The following is a 23,826-nucleotide window of genomic DNA, read 5'->3' as shown; positions in this document are numbered from 1 at the left end:
AAGAATGCAGAGTCTCAGGCCCCACCCACCCCCTACCAAACCGGAAGCTGCATTTTGACAAATCCCTATATGATTCGCATGCACATTAAAGTCAGAAGTGGCGCGGGAGGGTCCTTGCTAATGAGAGATAACATAGGAGCTACAGGTCATAAATCTTCCATGTCAGACATAGAAGTGAGGGAACTAAGGCCCCAAGAGCACCAGGTCCCAGGCCAGTCTGGTGCTCTCATCACCAGCTCAAAGGGGCCAGCTCTCCTTTCCCATGGAGCTCTCAGTGCTAGGGACTCCCCCCGGTGCTGGCATCCCTCTTTACCAATCCCTGGCTGGGACCTCCATTGGAGGGCTGGCTCCTCTGAATCGCGTGTGCCTGTCACTTAGGCGTCCCTGGCTTTGGGGCACATGGACCCGATCCTGAATCCCAGACCCACCACTGGTTAACTGGTGACCACGGTCCCCTAGCGGTCTGCACTTCTGAGGTGGGAGGGGTGATGCCCACTGTCCTTTGCAGCTTATAGATGCCCTGGCACAGCCAGCTCCTGGCCCTGGGAGGCGTGGCCTGCTTCGCAGGGCAAATGATCTGGTAGCCTTGGAGGAATCAGCCCTTCTGAAAACAAACCCCCTTGGTAATTGCAGGTCTCCTCCATTTGGCCTAACCCAGGGACCAATAACATTTCCATCAAGGGCCAGATAGTAAATATTTTCAGCTTTTAAGGCCCTAAGGTCTCATACTGGCTCAACTCTGCCAAAAGCAGCCGCTGACAACATGTAAATGAGTGGGCGTGGCGGTGATCAAATAAAACCCTATTTAGAAAAACAAGTGGCAGCTGTATCTGGCTTATGGACCAGAGTTTCTGACTCCTGGCTGAAGTTAATGTAGCTCAAAACAGGCATGTTCTGCTTGTCTCGGGGGACCCAAGGAAAGACTTTTAGCCAAATGTTCACCCAGGTTCAGTATTGAGTCAGCATTTTATTCATCAGAGGCAGGGTGGGGATGCTCCATACAGAGAGCAGGCTGCAGAAAGTATCCTATCAATGCCTTCATTCTTAGGCACCCCCAAGCACTGAGCAGGTAGGGGATTAAGGGGTGGCCAGAGTGGGATGTTTGGAACCTGAGAGGCCTTCCTGACAGAGCGTGCCTCAATCAGTGGAGCTACTCGTGGCTACGCTTTGTGACCTTGGGCAAGTTACTCCGTCTCTGAGCTTCTCTAAGGCAGGAAACAATAGCACGCACCTCGGAGAATGCGGGAGGTATGACTTGTGGAGGGCTTTTACCAGGCCGTAGCATGAGCCATCAAAGTGATAGGTCTTCTTATTAGTATCACCATCACTATCATTATACTTAGAATCATTTTTATTGGAAAAGTAAATGTAATCACAAGATTACATATCTGGACAGATTACATGTCAGTGAAACGCAGGTGTCGGGTCCTGCGCAAGGCTGGGACCTGAGGCTTCGGGCAGGGAAGAGCTGTGAGAAGGACACCCTCATGCTCCAGTGCGAAGGGGGTCCTGTGGGGAAGAGGCGCACAGCCTGCCACACTGAGCAGCCGGCGCTCACAGATGTGATCTAGGTCCCAGTGAAAGTGACTCAGACCCTTGAGCTTTGTCATCCTTTGGGGAGGTTCCAGAAGCAGCCACTTTTGAGAGCGAAGCCTGATGGATCTGAGGTCTGCCCCCCTTCGCCCTGGGCACACCTAGGGGATTGACCCCCACCTCCCCAGCACAGGGGCTTCTGGATGCAAGTGAGAGAGAACAGGAGTCCTGGGTTGGCCTGCTGGACTTGGCAGGAGGGTGTACCAGGGTTCACCGAGGGCCTGGCAAGGGGCAGAATGAAACGTTGCCGCCAGCGGGGTGTCCCGGGGACTGGGCCTGCATTCCCTCCTTCAGGCTGCTCCTCCTCAGCTCAAAGACTGCGCACCATTGCTCAGTAGGGAACCAGCCTAAAAGGGGGAGGGGGTGTGGATGGAATTAACTCTGCTTCTGTGTTCACTGTCCTATTTGTAGCATCATTCTCGCTCGTAAGCTAATTTTAGCCATCCATTCTGCTTCTGTTACCATTTATAAAATGAGAATGTCAAATGCAATATTAAACAAGCAGGATGAAGGCAAAAAAGGAAATGCCACAGAGGCACTTAATAAATGAATCTTGTGTTGACGTGGGAGGGGGAGAGGTCCTGCCCCCCCACCCGTCACACACATGCTGCTTCTGTTAATGAGAACAGAGGGATTTGCATGCTGGGGTGGGGAGGCTGGCGTGTTTGGGTGGTAGATGTTTGTTGCTCTTTAGGCAGAGCTAATTTGGCCAATAAGGAGGTGGCCTCCCAGTTTCCTGAATTCTGGCTTATTTGCCCTTGGTCTGTCCTGGCAAGGTCACTGCAGGGAGGGCAGAGCATCTTGTCAATGCCTGGGTGCCCGGCACTTCTGGGGCTTTTCCACATGCTGCCCGCTCCACCTTGCATACCCCTGCACACCACCCGCAGGTGCAGCGTGGGGAGGGGTTGTGCAGAGGCTGCTTCCCTTCCTGTGTCCTCTCTGGGGCCTGTTCTTTCGGTGACTATTCAGCAGCTCTTTGCCTGACGTCTGGGAGGTACCAGCAAATGCTCAAGCTGGACCCTTTATTTTCTCACTCTTTTAAATAGAGAAGTGAGGCCCCATGCAGGGTCTCTGGCAAGCTCGCTCCGCCTGGGGTAAGCAGCCAGCCCTGTGACAGAATTTGGGCACCTGCTGGAGGCCGCGGGTTCTTTTCACTTTGAAATGTCCTTGCAGGTTCCTGCGAAAGGAAGGAGAACGGCTGCTGCTGCCACCATCAGCTTTTTCCCCAAATAGTGCAGCGCAAAGCTTCCTTTGCACACCTTGCTGAAGAAAGCAGGAAATGAGCCATACCTGGCTGGCGGGTGGGGGAGGTTAGGGCGGCAGTCAGCTGCCAGTGGTGTCCAGAGCTGGGGGAGAGGGAGGACTGGTCTCTGTCCTTGGTCTTTGGGGTATAAGTCAGCACAGATAGGAACTGGCTTTGTCACCTTCAAAGGCCCTGGGCCAGGCTCCATGAGGAGGAGAGAAAGGTGTGACTCAACCAACTTAAACCAGGATTAGCTGCTTTAATTTATTGGTTCACTGCAGCCCTGGGTGGTAGGCACTACTCTTATTCTTTTACAGATGAGAAAATTGAGGTGCAGAGAAGCCTAGCAGCTGCTCCTAGCCAGGAGCCAGCAGTGGAGCAGAGGTCAAATGCGAGGAGCCTCAGCCTCCAGGCTAGACTTAGGGGTGGGGGCAGACAAGGCCCCACCCTGGCAACCCAGCCTCTGGGGTGAGAGGCCTTAGTTGGCTGTGTCAGAGGGTGTGGGGGCCAGATCCTCTGCACTCCTTGCCCAGACTCAGAGCTTCTCTGAGGCCCAGCCATCTCTCATTGCATTTATCCACTTGCCCACCTCCAACCCCTCCCTGCCTGCTAAATAGGAGATACTAAGTGGTATTGGTTTATGACCTCCTTCATTTTGCCATCGCTGATTTTAATAAAACACTGAGCAGAGGAAACAGTGGATGAAATTAATTCTAGAAATGGCAGGGAAATTCTGGAACTAGCATCAGAGATGATTTTGTGGAAGGAAAGAAGCATCCAAAGGGCCACGAGGGTTGGATCAGGGATGGCAGGGAAGCCACCCTGTGAGAGTAGAACCTGGAAGGCCAAAGACCCAAAGGTGGGTGGAACAGACGTTTTGAAGTGCGGGGCACCTAGGATGGCATCCCAGCTGTCGTTACCTAGCTTTGTGACCTTGGACGAATCAACCCTCAGGGTCTGTTACCCTTTCCACTGTAACTGGCCAATCAGGGCTATTCACAGAGGAAATTGGAAGTCAGTTCAGCAAGGGTGTTACCGACAGGGTGTTCTCTGAGGGCATGTGTGCAGGCACATGCTATGTGTGCATTACATGTCATGATGTACATACCAAATGCCCTCCACACGAGCACACATGAAGGTGCTCTGACATTGCCTAGCATGGGGAGTGCTCAGTAAATGATGTTCCCTGCTCCTCAGAATAGTCCTGCTAAACTGGGATGCCAGAGGGGAGACTGTCCTGGGGACACTTGGTGCTTCTCACAAGTGGTCTGGGCTGTTGGTAGCAAGCACATGTCCTCTGAAGGTAGATATTTCCCCTGGCACCCCTGCCTCCTAAGCTGACATATCCATTTTGGTTTGTGCAGTAACCCCTTCTTCTGTAGACTCCATGGATGGGGGTGAGGTGTCCCATATTGCAAGTTACCCCATGTACAAATGGGTGCTCTGGTACCTGGCCACCCCCTGTCTGTAGGAACAATGCCTGATGTCTAGGAAGGGTAGGGGGACGAAACATGGACCTCTTCCACTCACTTTCCAGTATCTACAACGCCCAGCTGAGGCCTCTCTAAGCTTGCTGAGGGCAGAAGGGCTGGTGCAGGTGTAAGCAGGGGTGGCCGGGTGGCAAGGCTCCCTATGATGCTGGATTCAAGGGCTGGTCTTCCCTGTGCAGCTGCCAGAATGTCTGGGTGTGGTGGCTGCCCCTGCCCTTGATGGTGTCTCAGGCCTTGCCCTTACTTTGCTGACGGGGACTCCTTCCTGACACTGGCCAGGGTCGAGTAGAGCAACTCACTGGGATGGGAACCTTAGACCTTAGACCTGAGAAGAGGCAGCCTGACTGTGAAGGTCACTCAAGTGATGCTGTGAGCACTCATTAGAGGAGAGCCTTGGTCCCGCCAGCCCTCTGGGCCTCTCCACAGTGGCCATTTGTGTGCTTTTTATACCCCCGCCTGTGACCCGTGTTGGTCTCTTTCTTCAACTCTCATTCAACCAGCTTCCTGGGTCTGAGGTCTCAGCAGCTATGAGACCCTGCGCGTGGCCTCACCTTAGCTTAATGCTCTACAGTTGTGTCTTGCAAGTCTTAGCAATGGTTGAACAAAGTGGTCCCTCATCATTTTGCAGCTGCCCACACATTCTGTCTGCGCCGTGCAACTCCAGCACTGCGTACAAGGCATCTCCCCCAACCGTCTCCCCTTGTGTTTGTCTTCCTTGCTTGGTTCCTTGAGGGAAGGCCCCCTCTGAACCTTGGTCAGGAACCTGCAAGAGCAAGGATAGCTGCTGTCCCAAGACACCAGGCTGCACAGGGAGCAGTGTTGTTTCCAGGATGCTCCCCCCACCCCCACCCCGCCTCACTGGAGAGATCTCGGGAGCTGCTTGGTTCTAGTCAGGAGCCCTGAGTCTTTACACTTGGTTGTTGTCTCCCCTTCCTCTCATTCCCCTGGAAGGCATTCAGAGATGATCAACTTGGGGCTTCAAGAAGAGGTGCTGGCTGGAATCTGCCAGAACCATCTGAGGAGGGTGGCAGCTGAGGCAGAGGAGGAGCTGATCTCAGGGCAAGGCCAAGTAAGGCCTCTGTGTTTTCCAGAAAGCTCTCCAGAAGGACAGGCCGCCCCAAGGAAGCCGTAAGATCTTGCCCCTAGAGACTCACCTGTTCCACTCCTTCCTACCAGCAGGACACATAGTCTAGATGGATCTCTACAAGAGCAGGGTGGATTTTATCCTCTAAAATAGGCCCCTCTCTTCCTGAAGGACTAAATCGTTTCTAACATCGCCTGTTTGAGGTGGGAAATAAGGCTGCAAACACTGGCTTCTTCAGGCCACATAGAGTCGCCTTGTCCAGGCAGTAAATCAAGACCACAGGCGCAGGGCTTGGGGTTCCCCAGGCTGAGACTGCGCCCAGTTTCCCTCCCAGCCCGAGGCTGTGTGCTGACTGGGGCTGTTTGTATGGAGACCAGGAAAACAAAAGCCTTTTCACTTCCCAGACCTCTTCCCAAAGACACCTGCCCCTGAGCGTGCCCTCAGCGAGAGCTTAGCGCCAGTTGGGCAGCGCGGCTGCTGGGAGTAGCTGCAAGGAAGCCGTCCCCATAGCAGTCCCAATGCCAAGCATTCCCCCTCGGGAGAGGGCGTAGCACAGGCCCCGTTCCCAGGCATCAGCCATGGCATCCCGCAAACCGGGGTTCACACTCAGCTCTACCACGGTGCGTTGGGTCTGCAACCACAGGAGAGGGGTCTGACAGCCCTGGGCCTCAGCTCCCTGTTCTAGAAAATAGATACATAGTGATAAGGACATCATTGCCCACCCACAAAATAAGAATATGGAAAGCAGACTAAAGTCTTTTGTAAGTATTGAACGTCCTGAGATTGGCAAGATACTGTGGTTCTCTAAGAAAACGTCTTTATGGTTAGGAAACACATATCATAATGTATGCAACTTTCAAAAGACTCAAGGGAAGGGCCTCCCCGGTGGCGCAGCGGTTGAGCGCTGGGTTGCGAAGCTGCCCGCAGCCTCTGCGGTGTCGGTTCCATCCCCGGCTGCTCCCCGGCCACCGGAGGAGGGTCCCACATGGCGCGCAGACCTCTCCTGCCGCCCGCTGCTCCCCTCAGCAGTGTACTTCGGTCCTTCTGCCTGCTCTGCTCCCTGCTCTGGCTCTGGTGAATTCTCTCACCCTCCTGCGCTTCTGACTGTACCCAGTGCTTGTATAAACAAACAAACAAACAAACAAATAAAATGAATAAATACATGGCTCTTTAAAAATATATATATATATTTTAAAAAATAAATATTTAAAAAAAAGAGACTCAAGGGAAGATATAAATATAGACCCAGAGAGTGTGCAAATGGTAAAGTCAAAGGGACAAAATGTTAATAATAGGTGAATCTGGTTAAAGGGTATTTCTTTGTGCTATTCTTGTAACTTTTCTCTAATTTTGAAGTTATTTCTGAATAAAGAGATAGAAACAATAGGCCTCCTTGCTGCGTTGCTGTAAGTGCTAATGGGAAGAGGCACCTCACCAAAGAGCAGCTGGCACAGAGGGTCTCAGGCCTCCGATTCACTGCAAGGGAAAAAGCTCCTCTCCCACCTCTCCTGTCATTAAAGGGGGGTCCAGTGGGTCACTGTTCTGAACCCATCACCACAGGGGCTAGAAGGAAGCTACACCCTCTCCTCCAAGGCCAGTTTGCCAAGCAGAGCAGCCTATTGGGATTGTCCTTCATATTTTAATCTCCAGCCTACCTTGGGGGCGTGGGGGGCCTGACACATCCTTGGCAGTTGTTGCTGGTATGAACTCTGCCAGCCATGGAACTTGAAAAATGGAGACCTCGGGGCCCCCCGGTGGTGTGGCAGGTTGAACGCGGTGCTGTGAAGCTGTCCGCAGCCTTTGCAGTGCGGGTTTGATTCCCCGCCGGCCTGGGAGAAACCCACGTGGCGCGGCAGACCTCTCCTGCCTTGCCCGCTGCTCCTCTCAGCAGTGTCTTTGGTCCCTCTGCCTGTTCTGCTCCCCACTCTGTCTCTGGTGAATTCTCTCACCCTCCGGCGCCTCTGACCTGTACCCCAGTTCTTGTATAAATGAATAAATCTTAAAAAAAAAAAAAGACAAATGGAGACCTCATCTTCCCAGTGTGAGTAGCTGGTGACAAGTGGCCTCTGAAGCGTCTTACAAGCACTGATCCAAATAGGATTTCCCACAAACTCTTGCCAGTCCAGCCAGACTGCTTTTTCCTGCTGCCATTTGAGACCGTGGCATTAGCAGCTGTTACCAGAAGCTGCTATGGTGGAATCTGAACTGTTGATTGAGGAAACTTAAGGATCAAGACTTGAGGATGTTCCTTCCTCAGATTCTGCCCTGAACATGGGCCACTGTGAACAGCGCTTTGTGGGTGGCAAGGACGTGCGGGCCTTAGGGAGCAGTGCTGGAATAGCTGGGGCAAGGCCTGGTCTTCCATTTGCTTCTGTTCATCATGGGGAGCCAGACAAACCTCTCTGGAAGCTCCCATGCCCTACCCTGTGCCCCCAAACTCAACCAGTCAACACCGAGTGAGGGAGGAATGCTTTCCTCCATCCTGGCTGCTCACTGCTCGTCATTGGTCTCATGTGGTCGTTGGTCTCCAGAGAAAGTTCTGTGAGCAAAACCTCCTAGGAGTCACACCCCTGTGTGTTCACCTCCCATGTGGAGTCTCAACTGTCAAGGCTAGGCAATCAGAAAGCCTACAGCTTCTGCTTAGGTATCCCAGAATGCTCGTGCTTGAGACATTCCCTCGTGGGGCTTGGTTGCTATGCCATGAGAAGACCAAGTGCCAGGGAGAAGGCAGGAGGAGGCCCCCCTGGCCAGCCCCAACCAAGCCAGCACACACTGCCTGCCATGTGAGTGCAGCAACCATCTTGGACCTCCAGCTGAGCCCAGGCTTTGTCTGGCTCCCGCCCCAGCCACCATCTGACCACAACTACATGAGAGACCACAAGCAAGGGCCCCGCTGAGCCCAGTCAACTCTCGCAACCACAGCAAAGAGTGATAAATTGTGGCTGGAAGCCACTAAGTTGGGAAGTAGTTTGTTGCACAGCAGTAGATAACTAGGACATAGTGTGTGACCAGATGACCTAAGTGCATGACTAGAGCTACAGAGAGAGCCTGCCTTTTCCAATTTGGGTTCTGATTGTAACTCTGGTTGTTCATGTCAAGTTCTGTGGCTTGCACAGGGCCCAGAGAGATCTCGGGGCGGGGTGGGTAGCAAAGAAGGGTGAGGGGGCTTGAGCAAAGTAACAAGGGGCAGATTGACTTTTGAGTACTTGAGTTAATGTTAGGAGAATAAGACAGCAGATACCTGTTCTTTCCAACAGAGTGAGAGCTCTTGGCGGTGGTACTTGCCTTATTTATCATCACACTGCTGAATTAAGTAGGCTGGGTCTCCTTGACCTTGACAAGCATGTAAATCAATCCATGCTTTGGAGGGAACACTCTGAAGGGACCAGGGAAGCAGGGGCAGACCCTGCACTGAGCACTTGCAGTCTGATCAGGGAGGTGGGGCTTCTGCCTGTCTAATAGGTGAAGGCTGTGGTTTTCGTCCTCAGCAAGGCCTTGGGACACGGCAGGCCATAGCCGTGCCTCTTTCCCCTTTTACATATTTTCTTCATACAAGATCATCAAAGGAGTTGGGGGCTGGGTAGATCGGCCTTCTGGTTCCCAGAAATCTTTCCAGAAGCCTTCACTGCAGGCCAGGCCCGGCTCCCTGGTGTGACTGCTGCCTTTCCCTGTCATTCAAGTGCCCAAGACCTGCCAGGGTCTCCCAGGGAGTACGTATGCCAAGACCTCTGGCCTCTGGGAGCACTCAGGGTGGACACAGCAGGTGGTTGACAGACCAGTCTGTGCTGCCCAAAACAGCAGCCGCAAAGACTGAGCAGAATTAAACGGAGCTGCCAGCCCTGTTCAGTGAGAGGAAGAGTAGGTGGGTTTGTTTAAAATACTCCCATTACAGTCAGTTAACCTTTATGTTCCCTAAATGAAAATTGTATAAACCTGAAATTTTCGTTGATCAGGTTGCCTAGGAACAGGCAGCAGGTTTTCATAAGACAATGCAGTAGATTGTCACCGATAGGGCTATTAGGAAGTGAGCTGGTTAGCGGCATTATTCCGGATCCTGGTGTTGGTGTTAGGTAATTATCTGTCTGCCTCTGCGGAACACACCCATGTTCCCAGGCTCTGGCAGGCTCTTGCAAATGAGGTTTCTCAGTTGGCTTCTCTCTGAGTCCTGGGGGTGGAGTCTGAGATAGAGAGGCAAATTGTTACCCCTGGGCTTATCAGAGTAATCTAAAAGACCCCATTCTGATGAATTTCTTTCTTTTTAATTACCTCTCCCCGCCCCCACTTGCCACACTAATACCCAAAATAGAAAATTTGGGAAATTAGCAACAATAAAAAATGTAGAATGGAAAGAACCAAGAACTTTGGTACGTTCTTTTAGAGTTTTTTTCTGTGTAGGCTATATACACTTGGGGTTTTTTCTCCCACAAAGTCACTGTAATTTGCTTTTTCCCCCTTCTTGGAGTTGGGGTGAACACCTATCCCAGCTTGCCTGAGGCTGAAGTTTTCCCAATCCAGTCTTGTTGTCAGCTTAGGTAACCACACTCAGCCAAACCCAACTCCCAGTTCTGACATTTAGGGTTTTTGGTTTTTAATTACAATTATTGCATTTTGCAAATAGCCCCTTCCAGACACCCTTACAAGATAAATTCCTGCAAATGGGATTATTAGGTCAAAGGATGTGTACATGTATAGCTTGATATATTGTCAAATTGCCTTCCAGAAAAAATAAAAATATGTGCCTCTCTACCTCTGTCCTCTACTCTCAGGAACTCGGCCACCAAACCCTTCATCACAGCCAGCCTTGTAGGTGGAAGATATCTGCAGATGTGTGTTTATTAGCCATTTGTGAATTGCCTGTTCGTGTTTTACCATTTCTCTTTTGGGATGCATGTTTCTTTGCTTTTAATGTGTAAAAACTCTGTATTAAGCATCTCCATCATAAATGTTGAACCATTTTGACCACTTTTAAAAGCATTTATCATTGTCATTTTGTAACGAGCAAGAGTAAATAATATCTGCTCTCTGGTGCCTTTGAAGAAAAAGAAGTTAATATTTTAGGTAACAAAAACTCCCCCCAACCTCAATCACTAATTTTTTTTTTTTTTTTCAATTGAAGTGTCTGGGCTGAGGATATCTCTGCAGAGAATAATTCATGCACTCCTCACCCCTACCCCCACTCCGTAGATCCCCTCTAAAACAATGTATACTCCACAACTTTTCCTTCATATCTCACTCTGTGAACAATACTAATTCACTCTATGTGGTAGTGATACTTCAACAGCTGTTGATCTACATGGAGTTTTGGCTCCTGTACCATATGGACCCAGGCTGGTTTTTAAATAAGATACCCGATTTTTGCCTTCCCCATCACTACCAGGCTGTTATTGTGCAGTTAGTTTTCACTGCTGTGAGCCCTGCCTTACCTTACAACATCCCATCTTCATCAACAGTGGGATTTCATTACCAACTAACAATGCTTGTTAAGTTGATCTGTGACTAAATGCAAGTAAGTGCCCAGCAAGAGCCTAAGAAAACTCTAGTTTAAAAAAGCAGTGAAGCGGGCCTCCCCGGTGGCGCAGCGGTTGAGTGCTGGGTTGCGAGGCTGCGCGCGGCCTCTGCGGCGCCGGTTCGATCCCCGGCTGCTCCCCGGCCACCGGAGGAGGGTCCCACATGGTGCGCAGACCTCTCCTGCCGCCCGCTGCTCCCCTCAGCAGTGTACTTCGTCACTCTGCCTGCTCTGCTCCCCGCTCTGGCTCTGGTGAATTCTCTCACCCTCCCGCGCTTCTGACTGTACCCAGTGCATGTACAAACAAAACAAACAAACAAACCAGCAAACAAATAAATAAAGCATGCCTCTATTAAAAAAATAAAAATAAAAAAAAAATAATAATAAAAAAAAAAAAAAAGCAGTGAAGGAACTTCAGCAGGTAGCTGTTTCACTTATTTCCTGGGTGTTGCATTATGTATAGTTGAGGTTATAAAATAAGTGACTACTGGACATTCAAGAGAAACAGAATTTGCTTGGTAGACAGAAGGGGAATAAAGGAAAGATTAGCAGCCACTTAATGACATAGCTGACAAATGAGAAGTGAGCAATCCAGATGAACAGAATCAGTGTTTAATCTTATTACTTCCCTCGAGTGTGCTGGGGCAGGTTTTATAGATTTAGGGGCATTGCTGACCTAAAAATATTAAAAATCCGGCTTCCAAACCTGTACCTGCTGGAGGTGGCTAGTAGCACCTTACACAAGCCCTTGATACTCAACTTTCTCATCTGTGAAATGGAACTTAGACTCACTAACCTGTCTGTTTAATAAGAGGTACAGTCAGATGGTGTGATCTGACCAATCTCTGACCTGAAGGAACGTTAAAGGAATTTGTAAACTTGTAAAGGGCCAACCAACAGTGAGGGGCTGTTAGTGCTGCTATTGTAATTATTCCCAGACTCATCAAACAGCTGTCCTCTGCCTCCTTAACCCTTATGCCTCCTGCACAAGTTCAGCCTCAGCTCCCACTCATGCCTGTGTATCTTAGCTTACTTCCTCACCACCCCTCCAAACCCAATTTCACCCTTGTAGGTTTTTCTGAAGCTGGATTTGCACAAGTGGCGTGTTTTCTTAAATATTTATTTTGCAGGCCATTTACTCCACACGGTTATTTTTACAGTGAGTAAGGAGAAAGGCTAAAAATAGCTTAGCTCGTAACCAAATCGGTTCTGCATTTGACATTTACGTGGAATTCATTTACATCTCATTTGTTCACCTTTCTGTTTAACAGGTAGAATGTAAGAAAGCTCAGCCGAAAGAAGTCATGTTCCCACCTGGGACGAGAGGCCGGGCCCGGGGACTGCCTTATACCATGGATGCGTTCATGCTTGGCATGGGGATGCTGGGTGAGTCTAGATGGGATCCTGGGGACCCAGCAGAATGACTGTAGTCTAGGGACTGTAGAGGCCTGTATACCCAAGTGGGCCAACTACCAGTTGGACAAACTGCTTTACCTATGTGAGCCTCAGTTTCCTCAACTTAGATGAGGATGGAACCCTCCTTGCAGAATGACTGTGACCACTGAGGTTGAGAGAGAGACACCTCTTTGTCCCATACCTGGCTCATAGGATGTAGTGGATATTATTTTCTCTCCTTCACAAATCCCTCTCTGCATCAGCCCTCTCAGCTGACTGGAGTTAGAGACCTAAAGACTCCTGCTGGCTTAACTTGTGTGGGCCAAGGCAGTGTTTTCTAAAACTTGAGAGAGGAGGGGTAGTGGCGAGAGTGGGTGATAATCCTGTCTATTTAAATGATTAACATTTTTCTCTTGGGATATCAAAATTTGCATTTAAATGGATGTTTTAAATAGCCTGTTTTACTCTTTATTTGCAAAAAAAAAAAATGATGAAAGACAAAGTGTGTTTGTTCTGACAAAAAATGATCTCTCCTGGCTTTTAGAGAAATTGAGTTGCATATTATGCCCCTTCCTTAAAGGTATCTCTGTCCGTCCTGCATAGATAATTGAAAATCTTACCGCTTAAATGGCATGAAAGATGGAGAAAGCAGTGGAGAAGCGTAATGGCATGGGTCGCAACAATAATTAGAAATTTCAAGGCAAGAGAACGGTATTTTAGTGCAAGTTATTGTGTTTCGAGAAAATACTAATTAAATGGGATAAATGGTAGTTAATGGTAAAATTCCATTCAGGCACATGATCTGTCTAGTTTTAATGGGTTTTCATTTGCTTCGGATAAGAGTTGCTCTTCTACATTGTTTGATAAGCTCTTTATGTATTTTCAGATTTGCTGCTGTTTAAATCATTCCTGGCTTAGTTTTAAGTTTATAAAGCTTTTCTTGGTTTTATAAATTCTTTTTAAAATTGTATCTATTTATCTGAGAAAATAACATGGGCAGGTAAAGTTATTTTAAAGAACTTTAAAAAATGGAGAGAGAAGCCAGGAGAATACTGAAAATGGCTGAGATGTTCATTCTTCTCCAATTAATTTTTTCGTTTCACAGAGTTTCTAAGGAAAATTCTCTTATAATTCTTTAAAATTGGACAAATGGTTCTAAAAACTTACCTAGAAGAATAAACAAATGAGAATAAGTAAGAAAATTTCTTTAAAAGAGAAATGAGAGAAAACCATTTTGACTGGACATCAGAACATAACACAAAGCTGCAGTAATTAAAATAGAGTGGCATATTGGAATGCATCTGTTGATAGAAAAAGTTAGAGACTAAACTACATTTCTGCTTAAGAGTGTAATTTCTATTGAGAGTGTAATTATTATAAAATTATTATCTTAAATCAATGAGAATTATTTCCTGGTTGACCATAAGACACATTTGGCTCTTGCTTTCAAAAATCATTTCAATGTGGCCATTATGTTGTATACCAAAAGAAACTCTGAATGGACTAATAGTTTTAAATTTTAAAACCAAACCTTAGAGAGAAAAAAAGTTGAGCCCATTCCTACCTGCTGACTTTTGGGCCCTTGAAATTTAAATAACGGGTTGCGTTCATCCCTACTACATAAAATGGGAGACTTTATAGGCTCCAAATCTTCAGGAGGTGCCCCCACCCCACCTTTGAGTCTAACTAGAGACACCCTTTACATGCTAGAAAGAATGAGCTGACTCTTTAGGGGGAAGCAGAGGTATGAAATGAAGCTTGCTCCCTTGTGTCAATTGCCAAAGACAGAAGTACAGCAGCTGTGTTCAGTACCCCAGACCCCAGGACTTGGTGCCAGGTCTATACAGCCACCCAAACTCAGATCTCTGAACAGAAATCACCCAGATGCGAGATGAATGTCACATGCTTACTCCTCCCCATCCTTTCAAATTTCAAGTTCTGACCTCCCTGAGCCACCATGAAGAAGTAACTGTTAGACTTTAACCATGATGACATTTTAAACTATTACTTCTTGACTCTTGAGTTATAACCTCCCCAGCCCCACCCCTTCCCTCCATTAAGGCTTTCGCCTTTTGCCCACATAATCTGGTTTAGACCACCACCAGGCAGAACCCCCAGACCTCATTCAGCCCCCCTCAGATTACAGAGCTCTCCTCTTTCCCCCAACCAAGCAGAGAGCCCTTCAGGTGGAATTGATGGCATCAGCCCTGCCCCCAGCAGGGGGGCCTTTGGGTTGGGGACACTGGAATTGGGAGAGCCAGACTCCCCATCCTGTTAGCTGTGTAACTTGGGGCAAGTGACACCTCTCTGTTCTTCAGTTACCCCATCCATAGATGGGATAATAATCTCACTTCTTGAGGTTTTTGAGGATAAATGAAACCATTACCATGCCCAGCAATTGCTGTATTTTGTCAAATCCCAGCTCCCATGAAAAGTAAGACATACCTTCATGTGCCATTCAGAAAGAGAAAGTACAGGTTGTTAACTGAGCCACACTGAGGCTTTCTTTACTGCCTGACCATGAGACAGGGCCCACTTTCAGAGATAGAAAACTAGGAGAGATAAAAATGCAGGTCTTACAAGCAACAAAATACAGTCATGTCTATGTGCTCACACTGGGAGATGTTGTTCATAAGGTATTGGGGAGCCCCAGACACCCTCTCAATTGGGGGGTGGCTAAGAGCATAGCCAGATTCATGGGGTGAATTGTGCTGCATTGACTGCAGCCTCTACCTTGGTTCAGATCCCCAGCCTAAGGAGACAGAGAGCCTTGCATTTTCCCCTTCAATGAAGATCCTATGCTGGACTCCGGACTTTGTCAGTCCCCTGTGCTCCTGAATTCCCCAGCTGCTATGGTAAGGCATCCAGAAGCCTACTGGGGAGGCCCAAAATGTGCCCCCAGCCAGGATCCAGCTCAACCTAAGTTGCAGGGAGAAGAGATAAACCAGGCATAGCTCCAGGGGATAAGTTCACAGTCCAAGGTCTGGTGGGCCTGTTGCCTCCCTGCCAGACCCTAGTCCCCTGCCCTTCCTTCTCTGCCCTCACCAGACACTCCCAGAACTGCCCTCTATTTTGCTCACTCCCTGGGCTTCCAGGCTCCTAGGGCAAGGAGAATGCCAGCTGCGTTGCCTCTTCTTCCCTCTACAGTGGTGGCATTAGGTGGAGTCTAATCCTGCAGTAGGATGGCCTCACCTGTCACCATCAGTCACCTGTCTCACATCCTCCATGCGCACCAGGCCTCATGTCAGCTCTAGAATCACTGCCATTACCCCCAGCAACAGTTTGGCTGATGGCTTCTGCTCATGCAGAAAAACATTTTTAAAATCCATTAATAAATAGATTGAGATGAGGTTTCAATGATTTAAACTGGTATTGTTCAAAGAGCAGAAAGCTATATACCCCTTATAGAGATCTTTAGAAATGAGACTATAAACCATTAAAGCTTTTGAATTCATCCATTCAACAAATATTTATTGAGTGCCTTCTAAGTGCCTGGTGCTGTTCTAGACACTGAGAATAGCAGAGAATGAAGTCTCTGATCTCTGGGTGCTGACCTTCTGGTGAGACAACAGACACGCTGGAAATGGTGGAACTAATTTTTAAGCATCTTGTAAAATTTTCTCCATTCTTGGGGAGGGCTCATCAAAGGGAGGCTGATGGGCATATAGTTGTAGTTATCTTTCTTGATCTCTCTTAATAGAGTGGCAAACATCCCAGGGGTGAACTACAGCTGTTTTGGTTTTAGCTTTCACAGCCTATGACAGGATCTTGGCATAATCTGCCAAATGGGAATTCCTTAAAATGAATATGGGAAGGGGCCTCCCCTGGTGGCGCAGCGGTTGAGCGCTGGGCAGCGAGTCTGCCCACAGCCTCTGCAGTGCCGGTTCGATCCCCGGTCGCCGGCGAGGGTCCCACATGGTGCACAGACCTCTCCTGCCACCCGCTGATCCCCTCAGCAGTGTACCTTGGTCCTTCTACCTGTTCTGCTCCCCGCTCTGGCTCTGGTGAATTCTCTCACCCTCCTGTGCTTCTGTCTGTGCCCAGTGCTTGTATTAATAAAGAAATCTTTTTTTAAAAAAAATTAATATAGGAAGAAGAGGGTCATCCTTAGTCTGGGTCTCCCTGCCTTTGAGCTGCGCAGAACCAAAATCAACAAAGACCCTTAGAAAAGATCCTTTTGCAGCCCTCAGGCCTGGTCCTGCTGCCTCGCAGCGACAGAAGGGTGTGCAGTGATTCTCTCCATGCACTAGAATCTCCTTGGTTTTTCTTAATGAAAGTGGACTTAATAAAAGCAAACAACATGATTATAGTTGATATATCTGATTCCTCTTGGCCTTCTCTGCCCTCAGCCACATAATCCCACTGCCTTTAACTCTCTTGACCTTGTTGAGCACACACTATTTAACTTGTTTGATACCAGTGGTGGAGAAGTAAATACCTCATTGCTGAAGCCTAAAAGAAAAGCTTCACCCTGGCAGCCCCAGAAATGGAGATGCACTACTGATCAGCGCGAGAAAGCCAGAGACTTGGCTCTTCCCAGTGCCCGTACCGAGAAGCCCCTGTGAAGTCCTGACCCAGTGTTCCCTGCCATTAAGCCCCTCTGAATTGAAAGCCAAAGGGAGCTGTAATCTGCTGGCATCCACTAACAGATCAAAAGGAGATTGGCTGGAATGGAAAGCGACATGTCAAGACCCATTTGTAACTTCAGCTGGGATTTGTGTCCCCAAAAATTATTTGCTGAGGTCATTCCCAAGGAGGTCTCTTTTGGTTCAGCTGTTTCTGGTGTTCAGAGGAAATTCAAAATTCACTTCTTTGTTTTTCTTCTAGAGCAGCACAGCCCAGTAGAACTTTCTGCAGTGGTGGGAATAGCCTCTATCTGTGCTGCCCAAGATGGCGATCTCTAGCTAATGTGGTTGTTGGGCATTTTTAAGATATGGCTCGTGTGATGGAAGAACTGAAGTTTTTGTTTTACAGCATTTAATTCCAATTTATACAATTTATATCATTGAAATTAAATGTGACTCCAGATGATTCTGGGGGCTGAATGTCTTTGCAGCCTTTGGCCTTCACATCCTCGCCTGAGAAGGACTCCTGGCACTCGGTGTTGTGTCTGTTTGCAGACCTCACGGAGCTGACATGATGCCCGGGCCATGCTCTGCACACCGTGCAGCAGATACGTCACACTCTGGCAGCTCCCTGGATAAACAGCCCTTGTCTCTTGTCTCTTTCAAGTCAGGGGCCCGGTGCAAGCAGTTTTCCATGACGCTGGCTAGCTGAGTAACAGCCCAGGAGAGGATGAATCATGTGCCCATCTAGAATGCAAATATCTTCTAGGGCTGGAGCAAAGATTTAGAACCACAGTTCTGAGAACTCTGCCAAGCATCTCCAAAAGAGGGCCCTGAAATGAGAGAGTGGCAAATGCAAATTCAAATTCTGTTGTTGATTTCTGAATTTTTTTTCCACAATGGAAAGCCTATCTGCAAGAAAGGTAGTCACCCAGGCAGAAGGCTTGGTTTTTTTCTTTAGTGACAAGAGATAATTACTGTGGGATTGATCAGGCGTCCAGAGTACTGGAGCAAATAAATTGTGCAGCGGCCAGTGCAGGAGGGGCCCGGCTGCTAATGGAAGCAGTGGCTGGGTCATCTCACCCTAATGTGGCTTGATGGCGCTTCCACGTGGGTCTGCTGTAATGTGCTATTGATATGCAGCCAGCCAATTTCCCCCGTGTGGCTGGGGCTGTGAGTTGCTGGAGCAGAGCTGGGCTGCACAGCAGTAAATGAAGAGGAAAATTGAAGTAATGTTGTATTATAAATTTATGATTTCATCTGCCTGACCCAGAGGATGTTCGGTGATTGGGGGAGGGGGGGGATTGGGAGATAAGATCCCCCACTTTTGGCAGATGCCAAATTCCCGTCTTTGTTGTTCCAGAGTCAATATTGACCCGTCCCGGAAGAGAGGGGTAAGGCCCCAAATTGGGGTGAACTTGACCACACTTTTCTTCCCTCTTGTTGAAGACTTTTGAGTGTGCCAGGAGGGGAGCACATATAATGTTAGGTGGTCCAAATCAGAGAGGGATGGGGCGTCCTCCGTCCACACCCACCCTTGAGGTGGTCTTGAAGGTGACCCATGGACTTCTGCTTTTGCTAGCAGCTTAACCTAAAATATTTAAGACCTCAGTGCTGAAAGTAGAAGCAAAAGAAGTCATTTTTCATGAGAAAAACCCCGAGGCAGCGGTGATCTGGCAGTTTGCATATAATCCGCTTATCAATATTGTTGAAATAATGGTAGGAAAAAATCTAGTGTTGAAAGATCTGATTTGCTAGCAGGTGATTAATTTGGAGGAGAACTGAGCTGCCTCACCATGAAATATACACCAAGGAAGGAGCCAGCACTAAGGCATCCAAATCTAATCTTGGCCTCTGCCTCTTCCCTCTTCTTCCTTCCCGCCTTCCCCCCTCAGGTACCAGAGCTCAAGGCCACATTTGGGTCCTCTCCTCAGCAGTCAGGATAGACCTGCCAGGCCATCATCCTGTCCTACCTGGGCACCTCTCTGCTGAAGAGACTTGAGTGCTGGGGAAAAAGCACGCAGTGAAGGAGCAGGTAGCCAGACCCTGTTGAGACAAAACAGGTCATTTGACCAGTGAGTTATGAGTACAAGTCTGGAAAGGCTGTGGCTAAAGCAAGGGAAAGGAAACACAACTGGTCCCAGTTGAGAATTAGTGTCCATCAGTGCTGCAGGAGACAAGAGGAGAGCTCAAGCTCCTGGGGGAAAGGGAAGACCCCAAGGGTGTGCTCTCTGTCCAGAGGCAGGGCTGGAACCCAGGTCTGGGTGTCCAGTCCAATGAGGTTCCATTCTGGTTCTAATGGCGGCTCCACTAATTAGGCCAGAAGTTACCACAAGCACAGGAAAGGGAGGGAGGCTGGGATCTACCTCTGATCTTCTGAGGCACATGAGCTCTATGAACAGGAAACAAGATGACCAGCATACTCACTCGTGTGCCAGAATGCACAGATGAAATTTAGCAACTGATCCTGTTTCTTTAAACCTCGCCTGCAGGGTCAGGGAAAGCTTGTAACCCATGAGAATCTCTGAGGAGGTGGACAGTGAGACCCAAGAGCTGGAGTTCAGGGCTGTATAAGGAAGGGACTGTGGAACCACAGAGACACATGTGGACAGTTGTCACTTGTTGCCCTGAAGGCTAACGGTGTGAGTACTGTCTTAAACCCTCCCTTCAAAGCAGCTTTCTTCCAGCTTTTGTTTTGGTAGGAAGCAACAGAAGCACCTCTGACTGTTCTAAGCAGCAAAGGAGATTATTGGAAGGGGTGTGGGTAGCATACAGACTTGTCAGGAGGCTGGAGAACAGACAGGAACCTGGTATCGGGAAGGTCAGAACCACAGCTAAAGCCAGGTCCACTCTTGCCACCACTGGATGCTGGACTCTGCTGCTGCCCCCAGGACAAATTCTGAGCCACCCTCTCTCCTCTGCCCCACTCACCCTAGGTACATAGAAAGTTTCCTCTGGCCAAGCCTAGCTTCCTTGCCTGTTTCCCAGATGCTTAACTCAGAGATCAGGAGGCCTTCTCTGCTTCCATAGTGAGAGGCAGGCCTCTCTCAAACCTAGGGGAGAAGATTCAGGTGCAGGGAGCCAAAAAACAGCCAGAGGGCCTCCCTGGTGGCGCAAGGGGTTAGACCTTGCGCTCGGCCTCTCTAGTGCAAGGTGGCACTAGGAAGCAATCCGCACCTTCTGCAGTATGAGTTCAATCCCCGGCCGGCCAGGGAGCAACCCACATGGTGAGGCAGACCTCTCCTGGCTCGCCCACTGCTACCCTCAGCAGTGTATTTCAGTCAGTCTGCCTGTTCTGTGCCCTCTCTGTCTCTGGTGAATCCTCTCACCCTCCGCATCTCTGGCCTGTACCCCGGCACTTGTATGCATAAATAAATCTTTAAAAAATTAAAAATAAAAAGACAGCCTGAGACATCCACTCAGAGGTCGAAGCAGACCAAGCCTGTGGGTGGTGGCCAGAGCGGTGATTAAAGAGTATGATGTACCAAGACACCATACTTTGAGGAGAGGAGGCTATAGTGGCCTGGCAGAGTGGAAACAGGGTGACCTGTGGGATTTCACTCCAAGAAGGCTTCTCTGCGGCTGGAATCAAGAGGCAGGAATGTAAAGAGTAAGGTGGCCTGAGCAGGTGCAGTGAAGGGTCGAGACCCTTACTGGGGGTTCCCAGCAGCCCACAGAAGCTACAACAGCACTGGAACTTGAACCCGTACCCAGCCCAGCAACAGTTTCCACAAGCGCCCTCAATTCACCAGTCACCCTCTGCTTTGTCTGCTGGGGAAAACATGTTCGCTCTGGCACCCATCAAAACACGTGGCTTGAGGGCCTCCCCGGTGGCCCGGTGGCAGCGGTTGAGCGCTGGGTTGCGAAGCTGCCCGCGGCCTCTGCAGCGCTGGTTCGATCCCCGGCTGCTCCCCGGCCACCGGAGGAGGGTCCCATATGGCGCGCAGACCTCTCCTGCCGCCCGCTGCTCCCCTCAGCAGTGGACTTCGGTCCTTCTGCCTGCTCTGCTCCCCGCTCTGGCTCTGGTGAATTCTCTCACCCTCCCGCGCTTCTGACTGTACCCAGTGCTTGTATAAACAAAACAAACAAACAAACAAATAAATAAATAAATAAACATGCCTCTATAAAAAAAATAAAATAAAATAAATTTTAAAAAAAGTTATAAAAAAAAACACGTGGCTTGAGACTGCAGAGCGTGGGGCTTGCTTCTCAGGGCTCATTTGAAGACGAGCAGTCTCTCACCATTCCCCAGGGGCCTTGGGAAGGGTCGGCATCCTTACTTGGCTGTGGCCCAGAAGCGCAGGGTCAGCCGTGGGTTTGATGCTGAAGTGTGATCCCTGAGTCTCATGCTCTGTCTGGTGCCGGAGCTGCTGTCCGCTGCCTTGGGAGGCGGCATTACAAGGACTTTAATCTCCTACTGTCAATACCTTTAAGGTAAAGTACATTCAGGGTAAGCTCTCCAAATGTCAGAGCCAGGCGCAGGCCCTGTGTCTAGTGCTAATGCGTGGCATTTACTCTGCCGGTTTGAGAAAGTGCGTGGGCTGTGGGGGTCTCTCTGCCCAAATACGGGTTAATTACCAGCCGGCCGACAGAAGCACCCCCGGCCACCAGGGAGAGGTGACCCAAGTCCTGAGTAAAGACCCTCACGGGAGACAAATCATTTCTGTGGTGGAAAGAACTTGGCTGTTTCTCATTCCTGCCCTCCCCAGACCTGAGGCATCTGTACTAACAGGACTGTGGTGTTTATCTCTGTGTTCCAGGCTACCCCAACTTTGTGGCAACCTATGGCCGCGGCTACCCCGGATTTGCTCCAAGCTATGGCTACCAGTTTCCAGGTGAGTGACTGTCCCCCCAGGACTTTGGAAACATGGGAGGTGGGCTGCGTTTTGGGCCTGCATTTAGGACCCCTAAAGAGAAGACAAATCATCCATACATGTTTGAGAAGCCCCCCGGATGTGATAAGTTTTGAGTCCATTTGACTATAGAGTCCATTTGACTATGTACCTCAGTTCTGGTTAACTAAAGCAGGTCACTGTACGGATATCTGAGGGAGAGAAGGAAATGCTGGGCGGGGAGGGTGGGCCGGCTGCTTTTCGTGAAGCCTGTTACTCCACCTTTCTCACTGGGGACTCCAGCCAGGCTTTTCTCCTCCTCATCCCTCCCCCTCACCTGCCTCCCGCTTCCTCTGCCTGGTATCAGCTTCTCTCACTCCCCCTCCCTCCTCAGCATCCCTGGAGGCTCCCGGCTCTGGCTTTGGTTTCCTCTGGTGTATGTTGGTGGGGTGCAATTGGGGCTTGGGTTTGCTCTCTGTTCTGGGTGGGGGGTTGCGTTCTCTCTCCCCTGTGTGGGCGGCAGAGGCTCCAGACATTACTCCAGGGTGATGCCCACTCACACACCCAGGCTGCTGCAGCTCTGATGTAGCAGGGAGGCTGGGACCCCCGCCTGAGCCTGGGCAGCAAGGGTAGGCACGGTCTTGTAGGGATGGGCCAGGGGTGCTGGAGGATGTCTTATGGGGCTTTGCTTTTCCCCTGTGCGAATCACCAGCCTTTCCCAAACCTGAGACTATATTGAGGTACTCGGGGTGAGGGGAGGGGAGGATGTGCACAAAGGACAACTGGGGTTTCTGGAGCAGGCTTTAAGAAGGGAGGTTTGTCTTTTTAGGTTCTGTATTGAGGGAGGAAGCCCTGTAGGGTCCTGGGCTTCAGGCTGAGTCACTCCTGGTTGGCCATCCTGCCTAGACTTGCAGCCAGGCAGTGCCAGGCCCAAGAGGCGGGAGGGAGCAAGGATGCAGCCTGTGAGGGCGCTATTCTGAAGCCAGTGGGGAGAGAAGTGCAGGCTCAGGGACTTGGCTCAGTGTTTGCCTCAGACTGAGCATTGGGGTGAGACAGGGACATCAGGAGGCATTTGGGACAGAGCCCTGCTTAGAGGGGACACCATCAACAGGTGACAGAAGCCCTGTGCTCTTGTTCTGGCTGCCTGTGAGCCAGGCCAGGAAACATCTGGCAGAACTCTCTCAGGGACCTGCCCTGCATGGGGGACCACCGAGCCTGGGTAGAATGACACAGAGCCCCCCAATACCCAGTCGTTTACCATAGACCAAGGAAGAAGGGGTGATGGGGCATGCAGTGAGCTTGGAGCGATGACCAGAGCCCAGCTGTTTATCACGGTCGCCAGCTCCTACAGCTTTACACAACCAGCTGGGTTTGAGGAGGCAGGAATCAGGCATGAAATTGTACAGACGGGCTCCCGGAGCCATGGGACTCATCCTCTCTCTTTCCTCGCCTTTCCCCTTCCTCCCCTGGAAGCTTCTTGTTTGTCCCCACCAATCTTCAGAAAGGGGCCATCAGCGGCCGCAGGCGTGTAGCTGCCTGTTCTCAGGGTCAGGCTGTGGAGTGGCCCCTGTGGCTGGACCTCACACCTGTGTGAAGCTCTGGAGACCTCACTCCTGGAGGAGCTGCAGCTTGTGGAGTGGTGGCTCTGTCCGCTGTTTCAGACACCTTCCTAGCAGCCTGGGATTTCCAACTTCAAAACCTAGGTGTCCTCTGTGGTTTTCCAGTCATGGAAGTTCAGGTGGTGGCTCCCCTGGAAGCCAGATGTGACATTCCTGGAGCTTGGGCCTCAGGGGCAGGGCCCCAGGTCAGGGAAGCTTTAGAACGTTCTGACCTCCATCTCTTGCCTCGTGCCCAGAAGGAATGTTTCCAGTGGATCTGGCTGTGAGGACCAGGATGTAGTGGGGAGACCCAGATGAGGGGCAGCCCGACCACCTGTGATCTCTTAACTGTGTCAGGCTGACCGTTGACCCCTCCCCACGTCTGGACCCTGTGAGTCAGATACCCACAGAGCTCTCGTGCCACTACCCAGCTGTCCTGCTTTCCTTTGTGGTTTTTCTTTCCCTGAGTCTTGCAAGGGGCTGGACTGGGATTTGCTCCTAAGTGGTTGGGCCTTGACTG

General features: G+C 49.9%; 1 protein-coding gene across 5 annotated transcripts in view; it reads left to right on the top strand.

Annotated features, from left to right (window-relative positions):
- Positions 1–23,826, top strand: part of MSI2 (musashi RNA binding protein 2) — a 468,006-nt gene that overhangs the window by 403,861 nt on the left and 40,319 nt on the right. For all 5 annotated transcript variants that reach the window (XM_054688818.1, XM_054688817.1, XM_037495200.2 and 2 more), the window contains 2 exons: positions 12,188–12,302; positions 21,637–21,711. In XM_054688818.1, coding sequence (XP_054544793.1) covers positions 12,188–12,302; positions 21,637–21,711 — 190 coding nt within the window. The remainder of the gene's footprint in view (positions 1–12,187; positions 12,303–21,636; positions 21,712–23,826) is intronic.

Source organism: Talpa occidentalis, unplaced genomic scaffold (genome assembly GCF_014898055.3).
Source record: "Talpa occidentalis isolate TD23 unplaced genomic scaffold, MPIMG_talOcc4v2.1 talOcc4.7, whole genome shotgun sequence".
Taxonomy (NCBI): Eukaryota; Metazoa; Chordata; class Mammalia; order Eulipotyphla; family Talpidae; genus Talpa; species Talpa occidentalis.
Note: the sequence above shows the minus strand (reverse complement) of the source record. Positions and strands in the feature narration are given on the sequence as shown.